General features: G+C 37.3%; 1 protein-coding gene across 10 annotated transcripts in view; it reads left to right on the top strand.

Moving 5' to 3' along the window:
• BCAS3 (BCAS3 microtubule associated cell migration factor) overlaps nucleotides 1–23,413 on the top strand; it is a 421,342-nt gene that overhangs the window by 81,638 nt on the left and 316,291 nt on the right. For all 10 annotated transcript variants that reach the window (XM_081160910.1, XM_081160913.1, XM_081160909.1 and 7 more), the window contains exons 10-13: nucleotides 5,905–5,981; nucleotides 8,599–8,682; nucleotides 14,884–15,054; nucleotides 19,321–19,414. In XM_081160910.1, the coding sequence (XP_081017036.1) occupies nucleotides 5,905–5,981; nucleotides 8,599–8,682; nucleotides 14,884–15,054; nucleotides 19,321–19,414 (426 nt within the window). The remainder of the gene's footprint in view (nucleotides 1–5,904; nucleotides 5,982–8,598; nucleotides 8,683–14,883; nucleotides 15,055–19,320; nucleotides 19,415–23,413) is intronic.

Raw genomic sequence — 23,413 nt, 5'->3', positions numbered from 1 at the left:
TGTTCCACTGATCCGTCTGTCTCTTCTTTTGTCATTGTCACACTGTCTTGATACTGTGGTCTTAAGACAGGTAGCAACATGGAGGAATCTTGAATGCACATTACTAAATGAAGTCCATCTGAGAAGGCTACATACTATATGATTCTACCTATATGACATTATAGGAAATACATCTCCAAAACTATGGCGATAGTTAAAAGATCAGTGGTTGCTGGGGGAATGGGGAGGGCAGAGATGATAAGTGGGCACAGAGGATTTTTAGGGTGGTGAAAATACTCTGTCATATTACAGTGATGGGTATATGTCATTATACATTTATCCAACCCATAAAATGTACAGTGCCAAAAGTTTGTCTTAGGGCTTGCTTTTGGCATTGACATTGGCAGAATAATAGATGAATCAGTGGAACAGAATACAGAGCACTGAAATAGATCTTTCACAGATGAGCACAAGGGAGCAAAGGTATCTTCAGCAGAAGGTGCTTGAACAAGTGGACATTCGTGTACTAAAAATGGAATCTAGACATAGTCCATACATCCTTCACAAAAATTAACTCAAGTTAATCACAGACCTAAGTGCAATACACAGACGTATAAAATGTGTAGGCTATAACAAGAGGAAACCTAGATGACCTTAGGTATGGTGATGACTTTAGATACAATACCAAAGGCACAACCTGATTAAAATTATGGGCCAAAGACCTTAACAGACACCTCAGCAAAGAAGATACTCAGCAACATGGCAAGTAAGCATATGGAAAGATGCTCCACATCGTAGGTCATCAGTGAAGTTACAGTGAAAACAACAATGAGATACCATTAGACAAGCCAAAATGCAGAATACCGACAGCACCAAATGCTGGCAAAAATGCAGAGCAACTGGAAAGCTCATACATTGCTGGTGGGAATGCAAAGTGGTACAGCCACTCTGAAGGACAGCTGGGCAGTTGCTCACAAAACTAGACATACTCTTACCATAACCATCCAGCTGTTGCACTCCGTGGTATTTACACAAAGGAGCTGAAAACTTACGTCCACTTAAAAAACCTGCACATGGTGTTTATAGTGGCTTTATTCAAATTGCCAAAATGTAGGAGCCACCAAGTTGTCCTTCAGAGGGTGAGTGGGTTAATAAACTGGTGTGTTCAGACAGTGGAATGTTATTCTTTGTTTCTTTCTATTGCTGAATAATAGTATGTATAATAACACATTTTATCTATGTATCAATTGATGGACATTTAGTTTGTTTCCATTTTGGGGGGGATTATGAATAATGCTTTCTTGAATGAAAGGTTTTTATGGGGAAATACATTTTCATTTCTTTTGGGTATAAGTATTTGTGTGGACATGTATTTTTATTTCTCTTGGGTATGTGCCAAGGAGTCAAATTGCTGGGTCATATGGTAATTCTCTCCTACTCTATTTGAAGAGCTGCAGGTAGAGTGATTGCACCATTTTACATAACCGCCAGCAGTGTCTGAAGGTTCCAGTTTATAGCCATCCTATTAGTCTCGTGAAGTGGTATCTGATTGTAGTTTTAATTTGCATTTCCCTCATGGCTCATGATGTTGGCATCTTCTCACGGCTTGTTCTCCGTCATATACCTGCTTTGTCAAGTTTTATATTGAGTTGTATTTTCCTTATTGTAATAGTTTTCTGTATATTCTAGATACAGTCAGTTGTCAGGTACATGTTTTGCAAAACTCGAATTCTCTAAGTTGTCTTTTTCTTGGTGGTGTCCCTTGAGGCACAAAAGTTTTAGTTTTGATGAAGTCCTATTTATCTATTTTTGAAAATTGCTTGTTATTTTTAGAGTTGTATCTAAGAAAGCATTGCCTAACCTAAGGTTATGAAGATTCACCACCATATTTTGTTACAAGAGCTTAATACTTTTGGCTTTTTCGTTTTTTAAACTATTTTTGTTGTTGACACTATTACAGATGCCCCCCCCCCCAAGACTCCCTCACCCTCCCACCCCCCGTCTCTGCCCACCTCCCCTTCCCTCTGACACTAACTGTTGTTAGTGTCTATGGGTTATGCATATATGTTCTTAAGCCTCTGACTCATTTAGAGTTAATTTTTGTATGCTGTGTGAGGTCAGGGTTCAGTTTAATTATTTTACATGTGGATATCCAGTTGACCCATCATCATTTGTAGAAAAGACTACTCTTTCCCCCATTCACTTGTCTTGGTACCCTTGTTAAAAGTCAGTTGACCATAAATGCAGACGTCAGGTTGTGTGTTTTTTCCCCCCCGAAAGGATCTGAAATCTTTTGAGTTTATCCTTACCAAGAAAAATAAGTCAGAGTGTTAACAGAGAGTAGTTAAATTCTTTGTTTTTCAAAACGAGTTCGGCTCAACTCTCCGTTAGGACCCAGATTCTGGAATGGTGCCATCTAAATTGTATCAGTCTCATGTGCTTTTTAAATTAGTAGTGGAAGAATCTTCGTTTAGTGTGCTTCTTTTGGGTTATACCTTTATTTAAATTTGGAAATCTGAGTTTTTTAATATCTAGTTCTCTTTTACTTTGTTCACAAACATTGTAAACATGTTAGGATTAGTCCTAAATATTATAGCGGTTTGGGTTTTTTTCTCCCTTCACTTGTTTTTGAAGTTTAGCTGGAAGCAACAGTTAATCTTTAAAGGAGTCATGCTTATAAAGTTGGGATAGTGCTGAGTGGCTGATGTTCTGCTGATTCCAGCTGTAAAATGTTTTTGAAGAGAAGAAAAACAATTTGCTTTTGTTCCAATACACTATAATTCTTGAGGTCCACTGAGTTTCTAAAAACATTGACTCAAAAAGTAAAATAAAGAATTGTTAACTGTGTTTTTCCTTAGTATCCTTTTGTTTTAGAAAGGAGAAGATATTTATTAGGATCTAGTGAGGCAAAGAGGTTATCAGAATTGAGAGTTAGATTGTGTTGACTTTAAATTTCAGGAAATTAGCTACCTCTTATGCAATACCACAGTGCACAAGTATTTATTCTTATTTACTTATTTATTTATTTATTTAAATGACATTTAAAGGGGAAACTTTCTTATGGACCTTTCTCATTTCTCTAGCTTTAAAAATATCTGTGGAATATACGTATACACATATACAAAAGTACATTTTTGTATGAGTAAGATTAGTGTACTCAATGGGAGTATAATAATGAAATCTGTTATCTACATATGACATACTAGTTGTTGGAATGTGTTGCCTTTGTACTATTTTAGTGGGCCTTTGTCCTGTGTGTGTGTCCATAATATTTGTCCATAATTAGCGCTGAGTGGATACGGTAATATGCCAGTCACTCAGAGGTCAATTTTCCCAAAACCCCAAATATCCCAAATACACCCCTTTAAACTCTGAAATAAATTTTTAAAAAAATGATGTGTAAAAATTGGAAAGCTCCAGATGCCTTTATATATATATATATATATGATGTGAACCTTCTTTTAGGGTCATTGTCTTTTTTGTAAGTTTTTAAATCTCCTTTAGAAACAAAATCTCAAAGTAGATGGAGGTGAAGGAGGCGAAGCGAACACTCCTGTCTAATGGAAGCAGCACCAGTGCGCTCCTCAGTGCTCGCGAACACCCCTAACTTTTCAGAACGATGACTGTTGCTCTCACAAGGCTCTCTGAATTCAGGGAACCGTGGAATATACATTTCAAAAAGATTTCTCTTAAAAATGGCTTTAAAATAAAGTATCTGGCTCTTAGCTGAGCACACTATTTGAATATTTGAAAAATTTTCTATGTAGATGACTTTTTGGCCAGTACCTTATAAATATGCTTTAATTTAGGCGCGTTGTTTAATTTACTCACACATCTTTATTAAGCTGTTTCTCAGGCATTGTTCTAGGCAGTAGAGATTCCACAATGAACAGAAAAGACACAAATCCTTGCCCTTAACACATCCCTCTAATCAAGTGGGAAGAAGGCATAAAATAAAGAAACAAAAATAATAAGTATACCGTTTTACAGATGGGTTACATGTATTAAAAGCTCTTTGTAATCTTCACTTGATATATTTTTTATTGATTTTGGGGAAAGAGGGGGGTGTGGGGAGGGAGGGAGGGAGAGAGAAAACAAAACCACATCAGCCTGAGAGAGAAACATCTACCGGTTGCTTCCCATACACGCCCCGCCAGGCACTGAACCCGCGGCCCGGAGTGTGCCCTGAGCGGGCCCGGAACGCGCCCCCTTCCAGCGTGCGGGCCGACGCTCAACCAACCGGCCACACCCGCCAGGGCGAATTATTTTCATTTTTGATAGTAAATGTCAAAGTAGTTAATTATTTTCTTTTTTTAAAATTAATGTCTGCTTTTGAATACACTGTCCTACATCGATTATTCCTTTTAGGATCAGTAGCGTAGACTGGGACCTTCTGCTAGGTAGCAGGTGTGTGAGCAGTGCAGCTTGCAATTTAGAAATGCTGTATTTTGCTATTACGCTTATGTGTTTCATGTAATTTTTTTTTTTTTTGCCATGAGAAGAAAAGGTTAATATTATAAATCTTGTTTGCCTCATGATCGTATAAGTTTAGATTTCAAATTGAGACTTAAACTGTGAAATAGATAACCTCAGCTTGATACCCTAGTGTACGTTTTAGAGAAGAACATTTGTGAAAATATTAACTAGATACTTTTGGAATGATAAACCAGGAGTGCCTTAGGTTAGGCCCTTTGCAGTCTTTGATTCTGCAGTCTTTCGACTAGTCGCTTTGAAGCAGTTCTGTGAAAACAGAAACAGACTCACAGATACAGAGGACAGACTGGATGCCAGAGGGGAGAGGGTTGGGAGACTGGGTGGAAAAGGTGAAGGGAGTGAGAAGTAGAGAGTGGTGGTTGCAGAACACCCCGGGGATGACAGAACAGCACGGGGACATAGTCACTAATATTGTAATAACTGTGGATCGTGCCAGCTGGGTACTGGAACTGTCGGGGCGAACACTTTGTAAAATATATCATTGTCTAACCACTATGCTCTACCTCTGAAACCAATACAAAGTAATTTTGAATGTAAACTTTAATTGACAATTTTTTTTTAAAAAAGCAGTTTTGTGATACGGCGGAATATTACTTTGTGTAGTTGACAGATGAGGGTGACAGCCTCGAGAGACTTTATTGGTACAGCCAGGAGAGGAGAGGAGAGGAGAGCCTCTGGGATGACAGGCATCACTTACTTGACTAAATTTTGTGTTTCTTGGTTAGTAGAACTCCAGAAGATAGCATTGGTGTTTCCATGCCTCGATTGTGCCCACTGTCAGGAATATGGGATTTCTTCTTGTTGAACGAACCTCAGAATAATCCTTTCTACTGTTTTGTTACTGGCTGGACTGGAGACAAGAAGAATGAAACTGAGTGCTTAAGGCAGACACGTGGGCTGTGTGAATAGTTCGCCGGCATCTTTCTAGTGGGGCACCCTCTCTGGATTACTCCTCTGTGGCCCCAGACTTAAGCGCTTGTCCCCACCTCCCCCCCATAGTATTTTCATTCCTTTTAGGTGTATGTCTTCTTTATCTTTTGCCCTTAAATTCCCCAACCAGCTGTATCCTTCAAACACTGTTGCTTCATTTATGAAGCTGCAGACCTATGAACTTCAAATGTCTCTTCTTAGCCCCTCTCCCTTGTTCTACAAAGTAACTATAAAATGCACAGTGTTTATGAAAAGTGATCACCAGTTCTTCTCAGATTTGCTTCTTATTTGAATAAAGTCAAAACCAAAGGAAAACTGTAGAGGAAAAAATATAGGACCTCATTTAGCTATTAAAATAATGACTAGTATTATGGGAGTTTTATGTGAAACTTGAAAAAAATGAAAGCATTTGTTTGTTCTGTTTTAATGGCATCACAATATGGTGCACCAACAGAAAACTTATTAAGACATTTCTCAATATTGCCATTTGAAATTTTCCAGGCTGCTATCCCTGTCCAGGACCCAACATGAACCCTATTGCTCTCGGGAACCGCTGGCTTGCGTATGCAGAAAACAAGGTAAGGCAGGGCCCACGTTTGGATTGTTGGTAATGGAGCAAGTGTTCCCGAATTTTCCCAAAGTGATTACCAACCAGTAATGAGCATTTTACTTATTAGTTTGTTTTCTTTGATTTGGTTTTAGTTGGACACCCAATAATTGTCCTGTCTCTCTTCTTGCTTAAGATCATTATTTGGACAGAACTGTAATTTTCTACGTTTAGTTTTATAGAGAGAACTTGACTCCATTAATTGTAAAACATAGCATTGATACTACCAGAGTAGTTTCTTTGTAGTTAGGAGTCAGGAGGCAGGAATGACTTCTGTCTTTATTGGCAGATTGGGAACCCGAGGCATAGAGTAGTTTCATTTACTTTAACTATTTGTCTACAACTAAATCTAAACAAGGGTTCAGCCATTTGTCTTAATAATTAAATCACAGATGCTCACATTTTGTTGAATTTTCCAGTTATTTCATTAATTTCTTTTTAAAAATATGTCTTTATTGATTTCAGAGAGTGGAAGGGAGAGGGCGAGAGAGAGATAGAAACATCGAAGATGAGAGAGTCATTGATTGGCTGCCTCCTACATGCCCCCCACTGGGGATCGAACCCGAAACCCAGGCATGTGCCCTGACCAGCAATCGAACTGGTATCGAACCTCAATCTCCTGGATCGTAGGTTGATGCTCAACCACTGAGACATGCTGGTTGGGCTAGTTCATTAATTTCATTTGTTGATTAAGGTCATCATAGTAAATGAAGATACTGTATTTATACACTGAAAGTTTTGTATATGTCCAAATCAAAGCAAAAGGCAAATTTGAATTTTCAGAAAGAAAAAGCGAAATTCTTTCTATGCCATTTATTGCTCTACATGTGAATATAGAACGAAATCTAAAAAAAATTCAACTTCAAAGAAGATTATATATTTTTTTTGTTTTTTTTCTGGCGTGTTTTTAAAAATATTTATTGAATAGTTTTTTACACAAGCCTGGATGTGTTAAGTACAATAAGTAGTTTTAGAAACCACAGAGCAAATAATTCCCTACCTTTTGGGATTTACAAAATTACCTAAGGCAGAAAAAAGATGATATTTCCAAGATAATGTTTTTCCTAGCGTTTGCGGCAGGAGGCAGCAGAGGGATAATTAATTCTTTTGAATGTTTGTGAATGAATGAATGAGTAAGGGAGGGAGAGAGTGAGATTCTTTTTATTAACTAAAACAATCATTTTCAAACTCTCTATTTTCCCTTATGTGAAACCACACTTGCTGCTGATCACCTGTCATTTGGAAAATTCCTCACCACTGACCTTGAACTTGACGTGAGCCACCATTGAGTGTGGCAGTGGGATGTCTCACGTCAGACTTTTAAAGCTATTTCATCATAACATATGTATTGCTATTGCTTTGAGGGATTGCTTTTTCATACAACGTTAGTGAAGAAGAAAACTTTGATTTTAGAATAAAAGATTAAAAGGTTTACACATGAATCTTTATCAAATGACCTGGTTTTAAATGACATAAAGTGTTTTTGTTCTTATGTTTTGGGAGAGGTAGATTCTTTCTGAACTCTATGGGCTTGCAGTAACTTGTATCACAACATGGAGCTGTTTTAATGCTCAATTGTTATTTCATTAAAAATTAGAATGTGCCCTGGCTGGTGTGGCCCAGTGGTAGATCATCGGCCCCGGCACCGAAGGGTCTCGGGTTTGATTCCCTGTCAAGGGCACATACCTGGGTTGCAGGTTCGATCCCCAGCGCAGGTTGGGAGGGTGCCTGTGGGAGGCAACCAATTGATGTGTCTCTCTCACATCAATGTTTCTCTCCCCTTCTCTCTCTCCCTAAAAATCAATGGAAAAAATATCCTTGGGTGAAGATTGACAGCAACAAAAAATGTGAATGTAAAAATTTGGCAGTGTATATATTAAACTAAGTTTAGGGAATGTAGGAGCAGTGGAGAATTTAATTCCTGTTTATTTCTCAGCACATGAGAGAATCATGCTTGTAAAACTAGTGACTCACTTTGAAAATTGGCAGGTTGATAGTATTTACATCAGACACGAATAAGGGCCCATCTGAGGGTAAAACTAGTATGCCCTCGGAAGGATAGCTACTATGTGTCATAGTTGATTTATGCGTGATTCGTGCCACTTTTCCACTGACACAGTTGAAAATGAAAATACGGCACAATCTTTTGTCTCTCTCTCTTAAAAGTTTCCTTCTATAATCTTTATGTAGGAATTAAGAGGACAAAACCTCTAATTTGCTAGCATGTTAAATATTTAATGTTAGGAAGTCATGTCTAAGTCCTTTGATTATGTTTTTAAATTTTATTTGTGGAAAGGCTGCCAGAGCCCAAATTCTACTATTTCAGAGTTTATGAATTCTCCAAGACGATTCATCTTGTAATTAAAAATCGCACTGGAGCATGAAACGGCCTGAGTGGCACCAGTAGATTATAAAAAGGGCTAAAAGTGTCTGAGCCGGGCTTTTGGCTGTTTGTATGAAATACACTCGTGCAAACATTCCCACCCACCGCCATCGTTACGCCTGGTAAATAAGCTCTGGCCTAATAGCCCGTAGAGTTAAACAGTTTAATAGAAATGACTTTCTGGTTTCTCTCTCTCTTTTTCCAGTTGATTCGATGTCATCAGTCCCGTGGTGGAGCCTGTGGAGACAACATTCAGTCTTACACTGCCACGGTCATTAGTGCTGCTAAAGTGAGTATCCAGTAGTCTCCGGGAGTGGCGATTGTGCAGAGTAATCATCAAGTTTCTTCCCTGAATCAGACTGAGATGGTCTCTGCCCTTTTCATTCACAAGTGTAATAAATTTAAGTAGTCAGATTTATTTTGTCACTCATGAGAATTGGTGACTAAATGATTAGGCATTTAGTTTCTTAAGGTTCGTAAATAATACTTCAGCTTCTGTTGTAATGCTTATGGTGTTTATAGCGATCCAATTTTAGGTTAAAGTCTGTTATGTAATTAATCCCACTTTCAAAAGAAGCTGTCCACGTCCGAAGTGGTGACTTCTGGATTCTTTGTGTGTAATTTTTATTATTCTACCGACACTGATGTCCCTTTGCATCTTTGCACATTTATGGATCTTTTGGATGTGAAAAAATAGTATTCCTTATGAAAGCTCGAGTCCAATCCCTAGCACATTCAGATTCCTTTAAGTCACAGGCTGCCCCTTGCATGTCTGTCACGTGAGTTCTTTCTGTGTGCGCACTAGAGTTAATTTTGACGGTGGCTCGTAAACTTTATGCTGATTATAAGGTATTTTTATAATCACTATCCTTTTGAATTCTGCAGTATACAACAAAACAATTCTAATAATAGGGGTGACATAGCGAATCTAAATGACAGCGTGTAATAAAAAGCACAACTATTCAGAAAAGAACAACAGTTTAAAGCAAACCACAGGGAGGGAATCAAAGGTCACACTGTTTTTGTGTAAAACAAATACAAGAATACTACAGGGTCGATCGCAAATGCTTCCACGGTGTGCTGTAGAAAGTGCTCCTGGGTTTGATGAGAGGAGCATTAAATACTTCTCACTCAGAAGGTGAATTCTGGATGTCAGTGCTTACAGCAGTCTCTGTTTTGGATTTCAGAATCTTTATTAAAACAGTTGCTTAGTTTGTGTATGCCAAAATCACGATGGTTATTTCAGCGAAGAGAAATCCGAGACAGAGCAATGAGGCAGCATCAGGGTCACTCCGTTAGTTTACAATAGATCCATTTCTCAGATATTGGAATCTTTTTATACTTAGGTGCCACACACTCCCATCAGGATAGCTTATTGTATTATCGGGTCGAACGATTTCCAGTTGTGCGACGGAGGGCGGTTTTTCAGCTCTTCTTGGCCGGCACTGTTTTTGGAAAGTGACCTGCTTTGCTCAGGAACTGTGAAGCTGTTTAACTCTGGCCGCGTGGACTCGCTGGAGTGAGACGAGGCTAAACGCGCTTTGAAAAGAACAGGCTCCAACCTCCTGCTCTCGCCCCAGCGTGGGGAACTGTGAGGAGCCAGAAGAAACGGGCTGGTGGCGACACCCTCCAGTCAGTTCCCAGGGAGCGCCGGTCACCGGTGAAATTAGTGCTAATTGAAATGCAGCGTCTAAAATTCTTCCATTAGCACTTGAATGAAGTGGTTAATGTTTAATTTTTGTTCATTGCTTTTTGCCTGATTTTAATGCTTATTCATGTTCTTGTTTGTAAGTTTATAAAATGAAGGGAAAATAGAACCGTGAACGTAAGCCACCCATTTCTTTTTTTTAAATTACAAATATTCTTCCATAGAATAAAAGAAGAGTCAGATTATTTCTAATCTTGTTTTGTGATGCACGATCACCTTGATACTAAAACTTGAGCATTATGAAAAAGGAAAACCGTAGTCCTGTCTTTCCTCATGAACATAGACAGGAAAAACCCTCAACAAAAAGCTAGCAGAAAAAAGGAAAAAAATAGATATGGTAAGGATAATGCAGCACAATCCAGTTGGGAAAATTCCACACTGTAAGATTGGTTTGTTACTCAAAAGTCAATGAGTGTAACTTGCCACATTAACAGATTAAAGGGAAAAAGAGATATGATTATCTCAATATATTTACAAAAACAGTTTGATAAAATCAAACATATATGCATGGATGAAATACTTTAGTGAATATTGATAACTTCTGATTCTCTAGAATTCAGTTTTTTTCAAATTACCAAATTGGTTAAATACAGTAAACATGGTTATTTCTAAGTATGCTTCTGATAACTCCAATATTTGGTTTCGTTTTTGGTGTATTTTTGTTGTTCGTCTCGGCCGGTCCTCATTTATGAAGTCTTGACTCCTTGTTTGCCAGACTTTATTTCAAAAATCTTGAGAAACAATTTTGAGTTTGAGATGATACCAGAGTCCTGCGGCACTGTCAGTCTTGGAACATCTTAACCGAATTTCAGGGATTGAGATCACTTAAGGGACTTAAATATAGTGCTCACCGAAATATCTCTGAGATACTTGGCTCCCTGCTTCGCTCTTGTGTCTGTTGCATACCCCTACGTTCCCACCCGAGGCGGAGGGGACGGTCGCCAGGCTGGCTTCTTGAGCGGCCCGCGCACTTCGCGCGTTACCGAAACGCCACTCAGCCTCTTGGCAGCACTCTGGGGTCATCAGCGGCGTCTAGGCCGCACTGCCCTGCTTCCCGCCTGGATCTCCTTGTTCTCTGGGGTTCGGGACTCGGAACTTTCAGCGATCGTGTTAAGTATTCAGCATCTTCAAGTAGAGGTTAAAAAAAATTTCTACCCAGTTTTCGTACTAGTTTCCATTGGGAGGATTAATCTGATTTCCCTAGACTATCACTGAAAATAGAAAAGAAAATTTCTTATTTCTTGCCATTTTTATCATTTCTAGGTAATACAATATTTTTTGAGTTATAGCGTGGAAATCATTGAGAAGATGCTTTTCTAATCTTAAAGTAAATTCACATTCACTTCATCATTGTATCACTTTCTCGGAAAGATTAGGATTTCTCTCTCTCTGATGACAGTTTCTTATGTGGCTTCACAAAGGGCAGTTAACCACTTTATTACATAGAAGGATTAATTTTTAAGTTTTTACTGTTTTTCTCACTATGCAGTTGTAAGCATAAATATGTTAACTGTATATATACTTGGATCTCTGCAGCAGTACTCTTTTTAAAAAAAATTTTTTAAAACAATTTCTGGATTTTCAAATAGCACTTAAAATTAAAGTTTATACTTTTAGATTTTTCCCCCCTTTGAATTTCAAAATAATTTGTCTTTCCTTCAGAATACAATAGTGATGAATTCTCTCTGGTGGTAATAAAGGAAAATGTTAATACTGAAATTGTTCAAATTGGATTATTTTGATACATTTATAAAATCTTGTTCCATATTTTCTAGTCACCCCTGTAACTTGTCCTATTTCAGTTTTCTTTTTAATGTGTTTTAACCCCAGTGCGGTCAATTGATTTAATAAAAATGCCTCTATTTTCTCTTGTTATCTGATAACTTCTTAATGACAACTAACAGGTTTTGTGAGAGCAGCACCATTAGCGCTAATGGACAGGGAGGACAGCTGATACGGCACGGGAAAGGTTAAAGATGACCGGTGGCCCTTTGGCAAATCTGTCTGCAGCGCAACAGAATGAGTACTATGCTGATTTGAAGTTTTGGTCATAGTGGATTATCTCACATTCGATATAAACCTATGTTCCGTCTTCTTAGATAGCCCTGTGAATACTCGTATTTATGTATGTAATGAACTTTTTAATTTAGATACCTCAGGTTGTGAGGACACTCCATCTCAATTAACATCTCCATTTGGCCTATTTAGATTTTTTAATTCCTAATTTTTTCTTAGCCTCTACCCGTTTTTGTATGTGTTTGGGGAAATCATCAGGTACGCACATTTCCTTTCTACTGAAATGTAGTGACAAAGGTAATTACACAGTGGATTTAGGTGCCCAAATATGATATACAAAAATTATTAAATAACATTATATATTGCTTCTGGGCACTAGTGCTCATCGATGTGACATGGAAACAAATTTCTCCTAGAAGCAAAGGTCTTTACTAATGTAGAAAATGCCTAGCACCCCTCTCTCCTGCTGCATTAGACCTTACTTGGAAGTTAGTAAGCTGTGATAGATAGTATTACCTTGTCACTTACTATACAGAGTGCAGATTTGATGACTGTTAAATTTTAATAAGATGACCCCACTGGTAGTCATTATTTATTTTTTTATGAGAAATATCTATAACTCTTCATGTAATATGAGCCTTTTACTATGAAATATACTACCTTCCCCCTTAGGCCCCCCTTAGTTTTTTCTAGTTCTTTTATATTAACTTTTCCCTTTATCTTGTGGTTTGCTTTGATACATTATTGCCCACTCTGTGTGCTCCAGTTATTTAAGTTTATTCCTATTCATTGGCATAAGAGCATGAAGTAATAGGCTCAAGGGCAGATGGAGAGAATATACAAGCTAAGACTTGAAACCTGAAAGGCATTTCTTTGATAAAGGGGTAGCTCCGTTTAAGTGGGAGCATCTCCATTAGCAGTAATGGAGTAAGTACATCAACTGAAGCATCTCAGAGGTTAATAAGACTTCCTGGCCAGCCTCTGACATCAATACACTGTGGCGCCTGGTTTTGTTGGTCCTTCAGAGGCTTTCTTGACAACAATCTAACAGACTCTGTGTAAGTCATTTCTTGTGAATTATTGAAACAAATGTTTGGCTGCTAATTGAGGAACGTTACTGTGTTTTATAATCACTGCAGTTTGAGTTTTTAGCACTAAACAAAACAGTTACAATTGATTTGTGGGTTTTTCCTGGTTTCAGACAGCTGTAAGTTATATCTTTTTGCTTGAATTTAGCAAATGGCTTTGCTGGTCATTTATTTAAGTATTTATTAAGATACACTATTATGGTCTCCCTCCCCACCCCCTCCCGGGTATGTATGTGTGCTCTGAAATCATGAAGTGTGAGATCACAAGTAGTAACAGGAATAGATTACAAGGAAATACTGGACAGTGGTTAAAACCAAGCTTTGGAGATAGTCCTAGTTTCAAATTCTGGCTTTGTCGTTGGCTAGCTGTTTGAGCTGCTGTTTTACTTAACTTCTGTAGCCTCAGTTTTCTCTTAAACTGAGGTGTTTGAGGAAATCTACAGAGATCACTTATGTTTAGAGCCTTAACAAATCCCAGATTCATAGTAAAGGTTCCATAGAACATAGCTACAGTAAAATAATGCATTAATTACTACTGTTAGTTATATGGTGTTTTAATGGAAAATTTCTTTGGAAATGCATTTCCTTTTTTAAATTCTAACCTAATTGTTGATAAATAACACTTATTTTCCCATAAGTATTTTTAAAGAGTCATCTTACTGAAGAGTAATTTGAAGTATTTTCATAATTTTTTCTCACAATACGAGAGTTGGAAAAATCATTTCTGAATGTGTCTCTGTTATACATAATTTTTGATATGCCCATGTAATCTAGACTACTTATTTTGGCAATAGTGACTAGATCCTTGTTCATTATTTATGAATCACATAATTTGCTTTTTGCTTTACCTTTCTTCCTTTTAGACCCACCCCCAACATTACCTTGACATTATTGCTTGCTAATGCACACGAGACTAATTAGATGAGATACCCATCAAATAAAAAAATACACACAAGTTACTTTTATCTATTTGCTTTGAATGAAGTGCAACTTAAATGTAATTTTAAAGCATCTTAAGTTATCTTTAATCGAAATTGCATTTTAGAAGCATTATATTGAATTATTTGCCCTTATCAGAGAGAAAAGAACCTTCTTTGCTAATTTTATATATTTCATTCATCTAGTAATTAGTATGTTGGATGGAGACTGTACTTTTCACAATCTAAATTTTGATGTACAATATTATATAACAGCATGTTATAGATTATCTTTGGAACCATGGTCTTTTTTTCAGATAGGGATTCTACCAGCATCCTAGTCATTTTCATGCTAAAAAATAGATTTCAGATTAGATTTAAAATTTTCAAAATATAGAATATCCTATAGTTCCTACATCTTACTATGTCACATATTTTAAGTTATATACATTAAAAAGGGAAAAATAACTTTTATGAAAATTATATCCTTATGTGAAACAGGGCTTTTTAATTATTTACGTATGGCTTTATCGTCACCATGGCGACTTTGGGGGCCGTACTGATACCATTCACTCAAACTGATACTGAATTTAAGGTCACACGCAAAGTCAGACTGAATTTGTGTGACAGTTCACTGCTACCTCTAAGCTCATAAGAAAATAAAGAATTTAACGGGTAGGAGAATTAACAAATGCATGTTTCTGTTTAGATGCCAAATACTGATATGAAGTTATTTATAAATTCTACCTTTCATTGTACAGACTCTGAAAACTGGCCTGACAATGGTTGGGAAAGTGGTGACCCAGCTGACGGGCACGCTGCCTTCGGGGGCCACGGAGGATGACGTGGCCATCCATAGCAACTCGCGGCGGAGCCCGCTGGTCCCCGGCGTCATCACCGTGATAGACACGGAGACAGTCGGAGAGGGCCAGGTAAGGCCACTGAAGACCCGCCCAAGCGTACTGGCCTGTCGGTTGTTCATTTGGATTCCTAGAAATCGAGGTTATTTCAGGTTAGCCCCCCCCCAAACAAAAGGATGAGTAATATGTTGGAACCTGTTATTTTAAATTCTATTAGTGTATCAAACCTGAAGATAAAATTGAGGTTCTAAGGGATTCTCTTGTTATTTCTTCATCAGGATATTTGTTTCACAAATAAATTACATACCTCTTTATACTGTTCTGTTCTTAATACTACTGCTACTTTTTAAATGGGACTTGTTAGGACCTAAATCAGAATAATAATAATAATTTATTTTTAAAGCAGATGCTTGCTCATAGAAGATAACAGGATCTTATATATTTGGGGGAATGTAAAAAAAAAAAATTGATTATGATGGTTACAAGTGACAGTAATGTGAATAATATCCAATTTTATTACAGATATTTTCTTATAAATATGAACAAATACATGAAATCTCAAAGTATATGTTAGAATATATACATGATAATTGCCAATTGTAAAATTCTATATTTTCAGATAAAACAGATTTTAAAAATCTAGGCTCAGAAACATTTAGGAGTGATTATAAACATGGGAAAATACATTATGCTGGCATTTAAATCTATTTGATAAGAAACCAATTGGGTTTAGTTTTTTTCCTCATGTACTCATAAATATGTATTTTTGTGTATTAGAGTTTTAGATTTTAAATACATTTCTGAAAGGAAGTAATTTTAAAATTCAGTTAGTTTGTGATCATTGCTATAAAATAAAATCTTATATCTACTGAAATAAGATAGGAGTAGAGCCACATTTGTGAAATAAGAATGTTAACTTTAGCCCAGCTGGCATGGCTCAGCGGTTGAGCATCGACCTAGGATCCAGGAGATCGTGGTTCGATTCCCGGTCAGGGCACATGCCCGGGTTGTGGGCTCGATTCCCAGCAGGGGGCGTGCAGGAGGCAGCCGATCAATGACTCTCTCATCATTGATGTTTCTATCTCCCTCTCTCCCTCTCCCTTCCTCTCTCTGAAATCAATAAAGACATATTAAATTTTTTAAAAAAAATTTTACATGGACTATATACTTAATTCTGTTTTCAGGATATAATGTTTAGAAATATGTGAGCCTTTAAAGTACTAACCCTAAACATTGGATGCTTTTTTGAGAAAAATCTGCTTCCAGTATATATGTTTTTACATCTTATTGAAAGATTACATTTGTCAGCTACTCATGTACTAATTCCTGTAGTAAGATCAAGTGGCATTTCAAAAAAAAAAAAAAAAAGGAGTCTACTGCAATTAAAAGACCCCCCCCCCAAAAAAAAAAAATCTCTGAAATTTTTGGTTATTGAATTTGGTTATTGTATTTTATTTGAAATCTGAATAATAATATTTCTCTACCTCACCCATCTTAACTTTGTGGTTAACCAAATATGTTATGGACTTGTATTCTTGTTTAAAACTCTTTTCAATGAAGTGCTAGCAAACTTTTCAGTTGACCGTATGGCATTTTAAAAAGTTGTGTTAATTAGCTCAAGTTGATGGACACCTACAGATGTTCTCTTTTTAAATTGGAATTAAGTATATAAACCCTTTAGTGTTTTATGAGTGTTAAAGGAAAAATTATTTTCCTTTGTCCTTTGATTCTTAATGAATTCACCTCCAAGGCCACCCACGTTTACTGAGAGTAGTAACAAGCCTTCTCAGCATTGTCTAGTGTGGGGAGTGTAAGCATGTCTGTTAAACATCTAGCCTTTGCTGACAGACAGATTTGTGGTCATTTAAAAGGAGGAAATGCTATCTCTCATTATCTCTGATGAACTAGAGATGTAACTCATTATTTTATTATGTTTAAGTGTAGGAGCATGGAAAAGACAAAATTAAACGAATTTTATAAAAAGCATGTCAGTAGGCCTTATGCTTTCAAATGTGTGTCCCCCCCCGCCCAGTTCTTCAATAACTTTTTATAATTTTAAAATGGAATTCTCAGGTTTGGAACATGGAAGTGGACTGTAGATTGTGCAGTTGCAAAATTTAATTTTTCTGTGATAAATTCATTGGTAACACCTGAAACAAATTGTTTATCAGGAAATAAGACTCAGAAATGTTAGTTTAATAGTGTTAAATAGTAAGTAGTAAAGTTAAATAGTGTTAATCAGTTTGAAATTTTCTATTTTCTGTTATTTGTTGGGAGCATACTCTTCTTTTCATTCCTACTTATATTCTAAAGTTTTAACTTGATTTAAACATTCTATTATAAGACAGGAAGTAGGTTGATGGTCAATAAATGGTAAGTTGCTATGTGCATTTTGAAATAATTATAAATATTTTTTAAAGCAACAAGATTTCCTCAGTGTATACCGTCCTCCCTTCTTTTATTAATGTGAATCTGTTTTTTGTCAAGAAGACATTTTTGTCTCTGATAAATAGTTCAGTTGGAGTACAGGGCTGTTTTTAGGTTATGCTGGATTGTATTAAAAAAAAAACTTCAGTGGTTAATGTCATAGATTTATCACTTTTAGCCCTTTCCCACTGATGTTTGACCTCAGCCGTAATGTTTCCTTTTCTATATACATCGCAGGAGCTCAAGCTGACATTAGATTCACTGTTGCTGTTTAAATCCATCGAGCCTTTAATAAAGATATTTTCATGTTTTCAGGGGTGGTGTATAAAATTCTACTCACCATCTTTCTGATACTAAGTTGATTAGTTTGATTTTATGATGACGGGATCATTGCGTGGTAACTGCATCAAGGAAGAATGGATTTAGTTGACTTTGTGTACATTTTTATCTGTGTTACCTTCATATTTTATTTAGAAGCATTTCATGCCCAGGATAAGTTACACATTTATATAATTGAAGTTAGCAATGTGGCAAAGTCTAATCAAAGAAAAGCGCTCTAGACTGATGACATAAACTTGAGCTACCTTGCCTTGAATACATGTGTTGTTCGTAATAATTTGATGGTTCCTTAGGTGTTTTGTTCATATGCTAGAGGCTTATTCATTCTGTATCAGTTAAAGTGCTTTGCTTTGTTTTAATATAGTCGTGTTTTTACTGAATATATTTAGGGGTTCATACTGCTTAGTTAACTGGTGAGTAAAAATTACATGTTTTAGGACAATTGTATTGGGATATCTCTGGTTTTATGGATTTGACGCTTTAGGCAAGGTGCTAATGCAATGGAGCGAATCCTTCCAAAAGTCTCTGGTTTTTGTATCTGTGAAGCTCATAAAGAGAAGATTCAAAGAACCCTGTGTAGTGGTATGAGGGTTTGCTCTGCACCAAGATTGATGTGCCTTTTGCTGGATGGCTTCTGTATTAGTACCATCAACTAGAGTACTCAATACTAATTGTGTTGGAAGGAGAGGTACAGGGTTATAACATCCATAAAAGGAAAGGGAGTCTTGTAAGACTGAGTTAAAATACAAAAATGTGCAAAACCCAAATATATCACAGAAAACAAACAAATGGTATAAAATCTATGCCCATGACTTCCCTTGTTATCTGAGAAAGACAAGTTAAAACTACAACGAGATACTATCTGTCAGCTCTCAGAGAGAAATTCAAAAGCTTGCAGCTTACATTTAAATTTTGAAATAATTGTAGACTCATTTATCCATGTGCCCTTCACCAGTTCCTCCAGCTGTAGGTGATGGACAGTGGCACGTCACACTTACTAGGCCACAGACCTTACTCGCCTCCCACCAGTTGTTTCACCTGCATCCATTCGTATTTGTATGTGGGTGAGTGTAGTTCTGTAGATTTTATCTCATATATAGATTAACACAATGAACATAATCCACCGCAGTTAAGACACTGGACTGTTGAACACACACCGCTTTGTATTCAAGCCCATCCTTCAACCTACCCCTTTCCCTTTCTCCTGACAACCACTAATCTGTTCTCCACTTCTATAATTTTGTGATTTCTAGGATGTTATATAAGTGAAATCATATAATATGTAACATTTTAAGATTAACTTACTTTTTTTGTTAGTCCAAGTAAGGGTTTGTCAATTTTGTTGATTTTTCAAAAATACGAACTCTTAGAAATAAACTTAACCAAGGAGGTGAGAGACTTGTACACTGAAAAGAGAGGTGGCATTCTCACCGTATGTTGACAAGAATGATCTTCCAGTGTAGTGGAAGCATGTTCCTTGGTCAGGGCCATGTGGCGTCGCCGTGTGTATCTTCGCGCGCAGTCCTTGGTGACTAAAGGCTGACTTCCATTTGCCTCTCTCTTTGTGTAAAGGTGCTCGTGAGCGAGGACTCTGACAGCGATGGTATCGTGGCCCACTTCCCGGCTCATGAAAAACCAGTCTGCTGTATGGCTTTTAATACAAGTGGTATGTCCTTTTATTTTTCTTCTTTCCATTTATATCATGGGCTTTCCAATTGATTTTTTTGGAAATGGAAAATATGACACATGGAATCTGGCTTTTCGGTGTGTCAGTGTATATCAGAAAGTAAGTGGTCTTTGGAAACTGGTTATTGAATGAATGAATTTATAATAAAAATTTAGAAACCGTCTAAACGTTAGCTCTACTCATAATAAAAGGGTGAAAGCAGCAGTAGGTAAACAGTGCTGTTGAGTTGCCTTAATTTCTGAATTATAGTTAAGCCAAGAACTTCAGTATTTCAATAGACATATTCGTGGATGAGAATGGAATTTTCTTTAAAACTTCAAGTTTCTTTTTAACTTTGTAACATTTTATAAATACGTTTTTGTTTTTCTGGTTCTTAAAGCATTTGGTAAGGAGAGATGTTATAGCAATGTGGAACCCCCTATTACCTTTCAAACATAAACATATATTTAAAAGATAGTATAGTAATGACCCATGTACCACCACCTCCATTAAGCAGGTGTTCACATTTTAGCATGTATGATATATACGTATGTGTGTTATGCGGAACCATTTGAATGTAAGTTCCATATATTATACCATTTCACCCACTGCAAATAACTATGCATTTCCTAAGGCATAAGGACCCACCCCCTCCTGTATAACCAAAAATTACATATTAGTTCAGAAAACTAACATACTTTATTATCTAATATCCAAACTATAATTTAAATTCCCTGCTTGGCCCTGCCCGGGTGGCTCGGTTGGTTGGAGTGTCACCCCATACACCAAAAGGCTGCAGGCTCAGTCCCCGGCCGGGTGCCTGCGGGGGACAACCAGCGATGTTTCTCTCTCCCGTCGATATTCCTCTCTTTCTTGCTCTCTCCCGCTTTCTCCCTTCCTCTCTCTAAAATCAATGAACACGTCCGAAGGTAAGGATTAGAAATAAAAAATTCCCCAATTGTCTCAAAATAGCATTCTCCAGCTGCTTTGAACCAGGTTGTAATTCAAGTTCACTTCTTCCATTTTGTCACGTCTTTCGAGTTCCTTTTAGTCCAACTTAAAACTTCCACCTTTTCTTTTTTGCAGTGCCCAGGCCAGTTATCTTATGCAAATTCTGCACTGGTCGTATTTTTTCATTAGAATAATGTTTTCTTTATTCCCTAAAGAGGCTTTTAAATAACATTCAGAGCAAGGATTTTTTTTTAAGGTCCTAAGTATTGCTGCCTGCATCATTTCACCCCGGCAGGAGACACATAGCATCAGGTTGTCTTGCAATTTGTTTGATCACATGGAGAGGTCAGTGAGCCATCAAACGTCTGCGTATTGGAGATCGCTTTCTCTTGTGGAGCTTAGCAAGGAATCTGCAGAGTGTTATTTTGGCCTCATTTCTGAAACAACTTTTTACTTAATAAGTTTTGTTACACTGAAGGCTGTACAATGGTGGTTTTTCTAATTGTATTGTGTTTTCTGCAGTGATTATCGGCTATTCTATCAAAAAAAAAGTTTTCTCTCACCAACCAGGAATGAACCACAGTTATCCTGTATGTGAAAGGCAGAGATTAAATGCTTAATTCTTTCTCTTTGATTACCAACTTTCATAGTTAGGCATTGGTTTAATACTTCCAGTGGTGGAATTCCACTCCATTCTGGAATGCTTTGTTTACAAATAAAATAAAATTGTTCTTTTGCTTTCAGAGCTGAACTAGTCTTCATAAATTTACAGTCTTTTCAGATCTTATTTCTTTGGTTGATGGGTCCGAAGAGACTGCCATTTTATCTTATGCTGCAGAAATGATCCTGTTAGTTAAAATTGATGGAAAGACCCATCTTTCCCTTCTTCTCAAATAAAGAATGATGGTAAGAGGGTAAAATAGGGCACTTTGAATAATCTTTCTTGTAGTATCTTAATTAGTCATTTTTTGATAGAGAGGAAGATTTTTGTAGTGATTGTTGATCAGTAGGATTGATTTAATTAATGAAGACAAAGATTTATTGAAGTGCTCTGAATGTTGTGGGAATTAAGTTAAATCTGAAGACACAGTCTGGAAGTTCCGTCCCTTCCAGCACTCCCTTGGAGTAACCAGGAGGACTCATTTTGATAGGCCATCAGTTATGTCAGGTCTCCTTTGTATTAATGCTTATTTCACGTTACCATAGCCAGAAGCTTCAGACACTGAAAGTTGTATCCCTTTCCTGTCTATAACTTTCGGTTATAATAACATATTATATAACTCAAAGAATGGAGTTGTCCCTTTCATTGTCTAGCAGTTAATTCTAGAAAACCATCGTTTTTCCCCTCTGGATTCATAATTTTGACCTACATTTGCCATTTGATTTCTGTTTGAACTCCCCATTTTGTGTTTTATGGTAAGATTTAAGCTTTTTATATTTATACCTACTTTTTTGCATTTATGGACCGCTTGCAGCAATCATGTCTTTAAATATTTGTTTGCCCTGCTATCCTCTGAATTCCAGTTTAGATTAGGGTTCACTCTTGGGGTATATTCTGTCGGGGATCCAGCCCCGATCCCCCCGCGTCTCCGCCCCTCCTCCCGCTCTCGGTGCTCCTTCAGCTCCCTGGCTGCGGGGCTTCTGTGCAGCCAGGTCTCAGGAGGCCCTGAGTGATGCTGGTTCTGTATTTTAGTTGTGATTCCGATGTGGTTGCGGGAGGCGGCGGGGCAGCCGTGACCTACGCCGTCCTCTTGTTTCTCCTATTGTTGAATTTTGAGAGTTCTTTATGGATAGGTGTTCTGTAAATATTTTCTCCCTGTCTTTGGCTTGGCTTGTCATCCTCTTAAAAGTGGCTTTGATCGTCAGTATTTCTTTCCAGCCGTTTTCCCTCGCACGCTGGAAGCTAGCTCTCTCCCTAGCGACTCCTGCGCGCTGCCTGGCTCCGTGGTGGCTCAGCGAACCCGAGAGTCGCTGCCTGGGGGCTGCTGGTGTGACGGGGCCTCAAGGAGGACAGTCTCTGTGGCCTTGGGACACCGGCGAGGAGGAGCTAACCATCGCCTTGGCCTTTGACTACGGCCGAACGTGCAACAGGAATTCAGTTCGAAACAGGACCCTAAAAGATACTTAGCTAGGAAATAATGATTCAGTGCCTGGCATATGAACAAACTTTAGTCGAGTGAAAGAGGCAAGAAAATATCGCACATTCGACATAGGGTGTGATGCAGAGTCTATACTGCGGACTGATCAGTGGATTCTGTGGTAGACATATTTTTCAATGTGTCATCATTTCTGCAGCATTTTAAAAATGCTTTGTACCTGTTTAAATATTTGAATTAAATGGAGGGGTCATAACTCAGCAACCACTCACAAAATTGGTTTGCAAAATCTTTATGGAAGCCGGTAGGCAGAGATTTCATGCAATTGCGTATAATTCATCTTAGTTATTTACTGTTCAGCTCTGAGTATTTTTTTGCTATTCAGAATATGACTGATACTGCTTGAGTATGGTGCAAGTGTGTGTATATAAAATATTTAATTTGCAATGATTTGAAAGCCTTGATTTTTTTTTTTTTTTTTTTAAACTGGTCAGCAGCTGACCAGCTTCTTAGAGAATGGCTCTGGTGGCCAACTATTATCCAGCTCCTAACATTAGGTGACATTTTATTTTGCTTGTCAGGTTTCTGTATCATGTTTCTTGTTTCACCCTCCCCCTCCCCGATTAAGATATAAATACATACGTATGAGATGTTCGAGGCCTAGTGGTTATTTTTTCCATTTATTTATGTTATAGTTTAAAAAAATATTTTTAGGACAACAAATGTTGAATTTTCTATCAATCATTGTGTGTCCTCCTCTGTAAATTTACCTATGTTATAAAATGAGGCCATTTTCTGTTCTCTGGCTGAATTATCTTTGTTACTTCTGATTTTAAGTGGTCCTCACAGCACTTAAGATTTTTTATTTAAATTGGCCTTTTTGAAAATATACCTTGTAGATTGTCCAGTTGTATTCCCAGTTTTTCTTTACATGTATCCATACATATTTCTA

The sequence above is a fragment of the Miniopterus schreibersii genome, assembly GCF_964146895.1.
Source record: "Miniopterus schreibersii genome assembly, chromosome: 16".
NCBI classification, from domain to species: Eukaryota; Metazoa; Chordata; class Mammalia; order Chiroptera; family Miniopteridae; genus Miniopterus; species Miniopterus schreibersii.
Note: the sequence above shows the minus strand (reverse complement) of the source record. Positions and strands in the feature narration are given on the sequence as shown.